The sequence below is a fragment of the Crotalus tigris genome, unplaced genomic scaffold (assembly GCF_016545835.1).
Source record: "Crotalus tigris isolate CLP2741 ecotype Arizona unplaced genomic scaffold, ASM1654583v1 scf7180000018323.1251302, whole genome shotgun sequence".
In the NCBI taxonomy this organism is placed as follows: Eukaryota; Metazoa; Chordata; class Lepidosauria; order Squamata; family Viperidae; genus Crotalus; species Crotalus tigris.
This window is the reverse complement of record NW_024096943.1, coordinates 1,123,428-1,134,172: the sequence shown is the minus strand read 5'-3', so window position 1 is coordinate 1,134,172 and position 10,745 is coordinate 1,123,428. Positions and strand designations below refer to the sequence as shown.

Here is a 10,745-nt window from a genome sequence, read left to right as displayed (position 1 = left end):
GTCCGGGAATTATGGACTATGTTGAAAAGTATAAGATAGATATATCATTATGATGCAGCCAATCTCCTAATGGTGGGTGGAATAGACAGACAGATAAGAGAGGGGAGAGGGAGAGGAAGAGGGAGAGAGAGGGAGAAGAAAACTGCATTCAATTTTGGTCACCATATTATAAAAAAGATGTACAGATTCTGGAAAGAATGCAGAAAAGAGCAACAAAGATTATGAGAGGGCTGGAGGCTAAAACATATAAAGAATGATTGCAGGAATTGGATTTGCCTGGTCCAGCGAAAAAAAAGGATTAGGTGTGACATGATAGCAGTGTTCCAATATTTGAGGGGCTGCCACAAAGAAGAGGAGTCAACCTATTTCCCAAAGCACGAGAGGCAAGACAAGAAACAATCAGGGAGAAAAGCAACCTAAGACAAAGGAGAAATGTCCTAACAGTGAGGACAATTAACCAGTGGAATGATTTGCCTTCAGAAGTTTTGGGTGCTCCATCATTGGAGGCTTTTAAGAAGAGACTGGACAGCCACTTGTCTGGAATGATATAGGGTGTCCTGCTTGAGCATGGGGTTGGACTAGAAGACCTTCAAAGTCCCTTCCAACTCTGTTATTCTGTTATTCTGTTATTTGTGTAAATGAACATATACATGTATTCTGCCTTCAGATTCTAAGCAGAGCTGCCAGTTCCTATGTGTGTTTTCAGTGTCATCTCCAACTACCTCAAAATTCATGCTGCTTGCTTTGTTCCCTCTATTCATACGTTACTCTGCATATCAACATTCCCCAAATCCATAAAAATATCCTTATTAAAATTCAGTTAAATGTTTACATGATACATTTTGGAAGGGAAATGTAGAAAAGCACTGTTGCCATGATTAAAAGAAATAAGAATCAGAAATGGTTGGAAATACATTCACACACAAACATGGCTTTGTCCATAGACACACATGCACACACACAGAGAGAAATAAAATTGCTGGATCTAAAATAGTATCTGGTGCTTCCAGCCCACCAATTTCTTACACAGAGAGTAGGGGAAATATTCCCTAAAGGGTGAATAGGGATCTAAAATATAGTCTGTTGGAAAACCTGCAGAACATAGTAGTTATAGTAGTTTTGTATTAGTTTTGAAGGAACCAATCTGAATCGGTCACAGGGACCTGAGTTTTTGTCTTCAATAACATTCAACATTCCACTGATCAAACTTTAGCAGCTATAGAGTTCATTTCTCATGCCCAAACTAACTATGGTAGAAGTTGTAAACCTGGAGATAATATAGGAGGAAGGTATTCCTCATTCTAAACTCAGATCTTTCATAAATAGGAATAGGAATAGCAGTTAGATTTATATACCACCTATAATGCTTTACAGCCCTCTCTGAGCAGTTTACAGAGTCAGCATATTGCCCCCAACAATCTGGGTCCTCATTTTACCCACCTTGGAAGGATGGAAGACTGAGTCAACCTTGAGCCAGTCAGGATCGAAGTTCTGACTGTGGGCAGAGTCAACCTGCAATACAGCATTTTAAGTGCGCCACCACATCTCTAAACAGAAGAACATGCTGATATTTCCTGCAAAGTTGTAAATATGTGACATCTATTTAAGGGACTGTGGTCCAGGTAGAGATGATCTCCAAGTGCTAATTTTCCAGAAGTCCCAGAGGGCTTCATCATGGATAAGAATGAGTGAGGCTGATTTATCTCCCCCACCCAAAAAAAAGTAAAGAGTGGGAAGAAGTGTGCATAATACCTTCAAATCTCACAAAGCCACAATGTTCATTAACTGATCCTGGAGTCGTTTCTCTCCATTAACATAAATGATAGAATTGTGAAGATTTGTATTTTTTAAAAAAAAAATGTTTTTCTCTTCAAAGAATGGGAGTCAAATGTAGCCCCTCTAATTTCTGGTTTTGGTTCTTCTGAGAAGGACACTTTTCTTAAAGCCTCTTATACAAGATACTTTAAACAAGAAAGGCAGAAAACAAAGTGCTAAAAGTGAAAATGGTTATTATCTCCAACTTTCATCAGAAATTGAAAGGGAATTTTAATAAACCTGAATAGAGGAAGTCCATGGTTGAGACCTGATAGCTCAGTGCATTTTGGCTGAAAAAATATGATGGATTTTGGGTTTTCTTTCTTTCCTTACACCAACACACTCTTTCTTTCAACACCTTTTGGCCATTCCACTGCACTTCTTCCATTCAAGTTTTTATCACTGTTATAGACCAGCATAGAGAGAGTGAGATACAGTCAATAAAAAGCACAAAGACACATCAAGAGCCTAAAAATATAAAAAACTAGAAGATATAAAATTTATATAAATTAAAAATTAAAGGTATATATAAAAAGCAAGAATCTAAAGTTATCTTAAAATTATTCTCCAAGGATATTCAAGGCCCTTTCTTCATACCTTTTAGTGATGGGAAATTCAACCATGCTCAAGAACAATCTCTGACTTTTCCCCACAATCAAATCAATTTTTTTTTCTCCTGCCAATCTTCCCAAAATCATTTTGGTTCGGCTAAGGCATTTGATCAGTAAATCTAGGACTGGGTTGCAGTGGTTCTTGAAACAAAGTAGTTCAAAACTGAAGATCCTGACTCTGACTATATTAGCTTTTGAAAGATATAAATGAAAGTATTGTGCCCATCTTCGCCAGGAAATAGAATGTTGAACAATATTTATCTATTTGTTTATTTATATCCTGCCTTTTTATTATGTTTATAAATAATTCAAGAAGCAAACATATCCAACACACATTCTTCCTATTTGCCTGCAAAAACCCTATGAGGTGGGCTGGGCAGAAAGAGAGTGACAGGCTCAAAGTCACCCACTTGGCTTTCATGGCTAAGGTGGGACTTGAACTCACAATCTCCCACTTTCTAGCCTGGTGCCTTAAACACCAGATCAAAATGGCTCTATTATATGCATCATTACTCATTCCTGCCAAACATTCTTGAAGAGCAGATGGCAGCTGTGGCCAAGAAATCCTTTACATAACCAAATGTATCAATTATGCAGGTTTATTGACCCAACGAGGGACTAGTTATAGTCACTCACATCTTACTCGCTTCTGGTTTGGACTATTATAATGTGCTCAATGTGGAACTGTCCTCTGTACCTATGTAACACCTCTACTTTATAAGTTGCATTGGCTCCCAGTATATTCTCTTTTGAGGCAAGCAATATATGCAAAAAAAAAAAAAAAAAAGGAACTAGAATGAAGAGCAAGTGAATAATTCAATAAATGTTTTGGTCTGGTATTTTCCTTACATTGGAAAAACAGTTAAAATTGCTGAAAGGAAAAAGACGGAAACTGGAAAAAGATTAGAAAATCAAATTCTTTTAGGAAATATTGAGAGTTGAGTGTGTATAACTTGAAAAAGGCATTATTGAAAAGCAAATAATGTAATAGCTGAGGCTCTTATTATTGATAATGGAGCAAATGCATTCTTTGTTTTGTTTCGGAGAATTACATTACAAGAAAACAAATCCTTCCTAATGATCTGCGATATTTGGAAATGGAATAGAATGTGTTGAAAGCGATGGACTCTCCTTTATTTCAGGTTTTGATGGATGGCCCATTTATTAGGGAAGCTGCTGTGGTTACGTTGCAATGCCAGCAGTGGCCAAAGTCACTCTTGAGGCTGCTTCCAAATTCATAATTCAGGATGATAATTCTGAATAATTCATGAGATAATTCGTGAGATAATTCGTGAGCTTTCAGATCAGGACAAAGAAGCCACATCTTCCACTGCAAGATGTGGCTTCCAACAAGTTTGATTCTTGCTGTTTGTTTGAAAAAAATATACTGTTACCAAGCTTCTGAAGCTAGTATATGCGCATTATTCTAGAATCCTCCTCTTCACCGTTTCATCACAAATGTCAAATGGTTACATCATCATAATGCTGTGTTCCAAAGTTACTTTCCACAATGGTTTGAATCAATCCTGTGCCAGGAAAATCCAGGATTACCACACCCCAACACAGAGCTGGTCCAGCCTGAGACTTGAGATATTGATGACAACGTGGGTTGATGTCTCTGGCTAGTTTCTCGGGATTTGTGAAGAGGCCATTACCAGAACAAAAGGTAAGGTGCAGGACATTTGGGTCACCAGTGGTTGCCAAGTCAAGATGCTCCTTCACTTGCTCCCATTTGCACTCAGGGCAGAAAACATGCCACACATCACTAACACTCAATTCTTCATATGGAACACCTAGCACCTCTTTCTCAAGTTCCTCCAAAATAATAATCTTCCCCCGAGCCTGCCTTAAAGTGGGAATGGCCTCCTTCATCCAAACTTTATTCCGGCCTTCTTCAGCTAAATAACGTTGGAAGCGAGAAGCGTAATCTACATTGGGAATAAATGGGAGTTCTTCTTTAACTCTCATAAGTACCGTTTCCCCTGGGTGTTGGTTGAGGAAGCTCAAGGTGCCTTCCAGGACATCAGAAAAGTCTGCCTCCTGGAAAGTGTTGACATGGTATATAAGGAAATGGCCATTTTCCAGCTTACAACGGATATCCAAGAAACGCACCCCAGCAGCTAGCTGAGCCTCAAGTGGCCAAGTCTGACAACAGATCTTTGGGCCTCCAAGCACGCTCATGGAGTCATGGGTGCCAGGGATGGAGATTTTGGAAAGAGAAAGGTGGTCAGGTAAGCCAGACATCCAGTCAGAGAGATAAGAAGCAGGCCAGAACGTATTGTCAAATGCCTCTGTTTGCTGCCTCTTTCCACATTCCATAGTGTCCATCTAGAAAGGAAAAAAATATATCATGATCTTCTGCAGAGCAGAGAACATCCTGCTGTAATGTCAGCTAAGTTAGATTAAGAAAGATTTCCAACTGAATGCACTTCTATTGGCAAGTGATCAGCATCTCCCAGCATACCTGAGGGCAGCTGACTGTTTAATCAGAGAATTCCCATTTCTCTCACTAGACATCTTCAGATATACATACTTGATTAGTATACCAGCCCATGGGCTCAAGAGGCTACAGTGTTCCCAATCTGGTGTCCTCCAGATTCCAGATTCCAACTTTGGAATCAACCTTATTTATTTATTTTATTTTATTGATTTCTATAGATGCCCATCTCCACAAGTGACTCTGGGAAGTGTACAAACATAAAACATAAGAGCAAATAAAAGAATACAAAAAATATAGGGGATATAAAAAGGGATGGGATGTATGGGGTATAATATATAGGATATAATATACATTATGGAACTTGCTCTCCCAAACACTAGGCTGGAGAAGATTGATATATGCTATTTAATAATTATATCTAGCAACAGTCTGTATGACTTGAAAACAAACTTTAAAAAAAACCAATTGGATGGCTAAGGTAATTATTCCTATTCTTTTTTATTCTCCATTTGGAATTGAGAATCAATCATGCCTCTTTTTACCATAAAAAATACCATTAAAAAGTACCATAAAAATAGATTCAATACCATAAAAAATAGATTAGAAACACACATTAAGATAGGCAAAAAAATGGTAAGTGAAAACCTATCCAGCCTAGATGAGTTCAAATCACCAGGACCAGATGGATTATACCCCAAGGTTCTCAAGGAACTGACAGATGTGATCTCAGAACCACTGAACTATATTTTTCAAAGATCCTGAAGCATTGGGGAACTACTACCAGAGGACTGGAAAAGAGCTGATGTAGTTCCCATCTTCAAAAAAGGAAAAAAAAAATGGATCCAGGAAGTTACAGACCTATCAGCCTGACATCAATACCTGGGAAGATTCTGGAAAAGATAATCAAACAACGAATCAGCGAAAACATAGAGGCAAACAAAGTCATTACTAAAAGCCAACATGGGTTTGTCAAAAACAGATCATGCCAGACAAATCTTATTGCATTCTTTGACCAAGTGACAAAATTAGTGGACCAGAGGAATGCTGTGGATATAATTTATTTGGACTTCAATAAGGCATTTGATAAAATAGATCACAACCTACTACTTGATAAGATAGAAAAATGTGGGTTAGGCAGCATCACCACCAGTTGGATTTGTAGCTGGCTGACCGGCCGTGCTCAGCATGTGGTCCTCAATGGAACTGCATCTACATGGAGGTAAGTGCATAGGGGGGTGCTCCAAGGCTCAGTTCTAGGCCCAGTGCTCTTTAACATCTTCATCAACAATTTGGACGAGGGGATAAATGGGGAACTCGTCAAATTTTCAGACGACACCAAGCTGGCAGGAATAGCCATCACTCCAGAAGATAGGCTTAAGATACGGAGGATCTGGACAGAGTTGAACACTGGGCACTATCTAACAAAATGAAATTCAATGGTGAAAAAAGTAAGGTTCTACATTTAGGCAAGAAAAATCAAATGTACAGGTATAGTATAGGTGGTACCTTGCTCAATAGTAGCAACTGTGAGAGGGATCTCGGAGTCCAACTGGACAATCATTTAGATATGAGCCAGCAATATGCTGCAGCTGCCAAAAAAGCCAACATGGTGTTAGGCTGCATTAACAGAGGGATAGAATCAAGAACACGTGAAGTATTAATGCCACTTTACAATGCCTTGGTAAGGCCACACTTGAAATACTGCATCCGGTTTTGGTCACCACAATGTAAAAAAGATGTTGAGACTCTAGAAAGAGTACAGAGAAGAGCAACAAAGATGATTAGGGGACTGGAGGCTAAAACATATAAGGAACGGTTGCTGGAATTGGGTATGTCTAGTTTAACGAAGAGAAGGATGAGGGGGGACATGATAGCAGTGTTCCAATATCTCAGGGGCTGCCACAAAGAAGAGGGAGTCAAGCTATTCTCCAAAGCACCTGAAGGCAGGACAAGAAGCAACGGATGGAAACTAATCAAGGAGAGAAGCAACCTAGAACTAAGGAGAAACTTCCTGACAGTTAGAACAATTAAACAGTGGAATAACCTGCCTCCAGAAGCAGTGAATGCTCCAACAATGGAAGTTTTTAAGAAGAGACTGGACAGCCATTTGCCTGAAATGGTATAGGGTTTCCTGCCTGAGCAGGCGGTTGGGCTAGATGACCTCCAAGGTCCCTTTCAACTTTATTATTATTATTATTATTATTATTATTATTATTATTATTATTATTATTATTAAAGATTGTGAATTAATCTGCTATGCAAGAATCAAACTTCTGTAGAATATCCGTTGTTCAATACTGACGGTATTTTAAGATGTGTAGGCATGCATGAGGTGCATAGATAATTGATATTAACAGGACTGCTATAATGTTCCTCCTATCCATTAATTCCCATTGCTATAATTATCGCCTGTACATAACACAATATGGGGAGGGAAAATGAAGTCTACAGTCTTGGTTACAAATGATGTAAATAAAATATTTTGAACACTTAAATATCAATATTGAGAACACCAAAGCATAATGCTTTAGGACAGTGGTGGCGAACCTATGGCACGTGTGCCAGAGGCAGCATTCAGAGCCCTCTCTGTGGGCACGTGCGCCATGCCCGGAGATAGCAACTGTCCCTCTTCAACCAGCTGCCTGCTAACTAGCCGAGGTCCCACGTGGCTGGATGCATTGCGGCACGGCTGGTTTCCTTCCCCCCCATCCCATCCCTCCTGGCCTTGCATGCTCTCTTTTTCCCAGGCACGACCCACTGCTTTGCCTCCTCAGCTGTCGGCCGACCATCCATCTCAGAGGCGGCTTCTTTGAACTGCTGCCGACGGGCTGTGGAGCTCCAGAGTGCGCTGGTCAAGGGGCCGGCAGGCTGTGGCTGCTGATGGACACCGTCAGCTCCCATGCGCTCGCTGGCCTCTGTGTGTGGGGCCCAATGGTGTCAGGCAGCAGCCGCCCCTTGCCTTGCCCCATGGCAATGGCACCCCACCCTGCCGTGCCTCACCCCGCAGGACGAGCCTCCTGCCTACTGCCCCACCTACCAGAGACCCCCTGGATCTCCCCCAACCCTGCCCACCCCTCACAGGTGTCCCTCCCCACAAGCAACATTGAGGTGACCATGCCCTCCTTGGCCACACCCACCCAATCTGCCATGACCACCACAGCCACGCCCACCCAGTGGGCCACACTCACCTAGCACCCAGCGATAAATAAGTGGGTTTTGGGTTGCAGTTTGGGCACTCGGTCTCTAAAAGGTTTGCCATCACTGCTTTAGGAGGATTTGCTAATTTTGAATTCTAGAAAAATCATTTTTAAGTTGCACAGAACCACCAAAATGTGATGTAGTCTCAGCAGTTGGCAAGAGTTTCACTGATCTTGCCTGGGCTCAAAATCCAAGCTGCATCAGGCTTGGATGGAAGACCATCAGGAAATTACAGAGCAATATGCCAAATGAGGAAGTTAAAAAAAAATCCCAGAGGAAAACAAAAAACCTTTCCTGTAATATTGCCAAACACATTGCATACTTGTATGCATTTATCCATCAGGAATGGAAAATGACTTGAGGCTAGCTTACATATACATATACACATCCAGATATATCCGAACAACTTATGCAATGTGTCATCTACACAAGCACCATCTACACAAGCACCATCTACCTATGCAAAGTTCAAATTCAGTGCCATGGCTTTCCCTAGTGCAGTCTCTTTTTGATCTGAGCTTATCACCCTTTTTCAGTTCTCTATCTTATCTAATATTGCTGCAATCTATGTTCAGCCAAGAGGTTTTTAGTGTTTTGATTTAAATCCTAACTTCTATCTGAAGCTACTAGCCTACCTGGAAATTGCGTTCCTCTCTTATCTGTCTCTCTTCCAGCTTCCGAAATTCAGAGGTGGATTTACTTGCTAGGATGTTATAAATTAATCAACAAACCATCATTAAGTGGGTGTCAACTAGCATACTTGGGCTGGTATAACTGGTTTGTTTTTGACAGCTTATGCCAAAAGCTGTCAGAGCTTTGTAATCATCTTGTAATATCGGGTCAACGCCCTTTTATTTTAATTTTAATGATTAACTTAATCATTTCCAAGTGGACTGGATTGTAAACAGCTGGGAGATACTTCAGTTAGAATGCAATTCATTGTTTCAAAGAGATGGCATGTACCAGTAGTCCTCGACTTATGACCACAATTGAGCCCAACATTTATGTATCTAAGTGAGACAGTTAAGTGAATTTTGCCCCATTTTACAACCTTTCTTGCCACAATTGTTAAGTGAATCACTGCAGTTGTTATGTTAGTAACTCCGTTGTTAAGTGAATCTGGCTTCCCCATTGTCTTTGCTTGTCAGAAGGACACAAAAGGTGATGATCCCAGGGCACTGCAGCCGTCATAAATATGAACCAGCTGCTGAGCATCTAAATTTTGATCATGTGACCATGGGGGTGTAATGGTCGTAAGTATGAAAAATGGTCAAAAGTCACTTTTTTCAGTGATGTTGTAAATTTGAACGGTCACTAAATGAACTGTTAGACGTCGAGGACTATCAGAATATCATTTTAGTTGCTTTTGAGGTTCTGTCATGGAGATCCTGAGCACCAATAGATTGTGAAAGACAGAGGGAAAAAACTGTAAAGGGTTGTCTTTAAAATTATTATTAAAATTAATAATCCAAACATTGGGCTGACAGTTTCAACAACAGCAATCATGGAATAATCATTTAGATTAGTGTTTCTCAACCTTGACAATTTTAAGGCATGTGGACTTCAACTCCCAGAATTCCACAGCCGGCAATGTTGGCTGTGGAATTCTGGGAGTTGAAGTCCACATGCCTTAAAATTGTCAAGGTTGAGAAACACTGATTTAGATACAAGATTAGGTAACTTCCCAGACATTAGTGCCTCTGCTTTCCAGCCCTTCCCCCCCCAATTCAATCAGAATGTGTAATATTCCTTATGTAGGACTTGTTTCTCTAGAATTCATTGTAAATTTTTCACATGTATAGCTACTCCCATTTTTTTCCATTTATCAGAGGCCACACATTTTTGACCAAGATGATTACATTCCAACAATTATATTTAATATATAATACTTGAAAGCATATCAAATACACTTTTTCCTTTGTTCATCTATTTTTTTTAATTTTGAATGATTATTCATCTCACTCGTATTTAAAAATATTTGATCACTAATGACAGTTTTACACTTAATTTATGAAGAAGCACCAGCTGCTTGAACCTGATTTTGACATTGTGTCTGTTCTTGTTCTTTATTTCCATTGGGCCATTTATGTGGCCCAATTTTTGGTCTGCCTGTTCTTGTCTTTATTCCCCTGTCTGTTACCAATAAAGATTCAAACATTCTATTAGCATCATCAACAACGTATAGAAAAGCTTTGCCTCCATCCTCAAAGACCTTCAGACAAAATGGAGTTGTCCGTTTCTAAATTTTTTGTCCTGAAGAATAACTATCAAAAATCTCACAAGTCTACTCTATATCTACAAGACACATATGATAAACTCTCAAATGTTGCATCACCAAGTTATAAGTCGGTTTCTCTTATTCTCAGTTACAGCCTTTATAGCCTTGAAATATGTGAATTTAACAAATATATTCCTTGGCAATTTTCTCCTTTATGCTACCCAATATTTTATTCTATGGATTTCTTCAATTTTCAGAGTTTTATCTATGTTGAGGTTAGGATATGTCAATTTCTCAATTCTTTTTCTAGATCTCTTCCAATATCCTCAGGTTTATCTCTACAGTCTAAATTAAATTATGTATTTCAACTCATTCTAATTTGGCTTCCAATTAATTTCTGGCTGCTGAAGTGACTCAGTTGTAGACAGTTCCAAAGATCCTATCTGCAATTCTTTACTTTGAT

The 10,745-nt window shown here is 39.6% G+C and overlaps 1 protein-coding gene across 1 annotated transcript; it reads right to left on the bottom strand.

Moving 5' to 3' along the window:
• Nucleotides 1-3,705: 3,705 nt before the first annotated feature.
• Nucleotides 3,706-8,715, bottom strand: LOC120311194 (1-phosphatidylinositol phosphodiesterase-like). Its single transcript, XM_039350404.1, has 2 exons — nucleotides 8,700-8,715; nucleotides 3,706-4,754 (listed from the first exon to the last, which is right to left on the bottom strand). The coding sequence occupies exon 2, from the start codon at nucleotides 4,752-4,754 to the stop codon at nucleotides 3,888-3,890; it is 867 nt and encodes a 288-aa protein (XP_039206338.1). The 5' UTR covers nucleotides 8,700-8,715; the 3' UTR covers nucleotides 3,706-3,887.
• Between the last annotated feature and the right edge of the window lie 2,030 nt (nucleotides 8,716-10,745).

Excerpts from the sequence above, each read along its gene's own strand:
- LOC120311194 (XM_039350404.1), bottom strand. The coding sequence starts at position 4,754 with ATGGACACTATGGAATGTGGAAAGAGGCAGCAAACAGAGGCATTTGAC.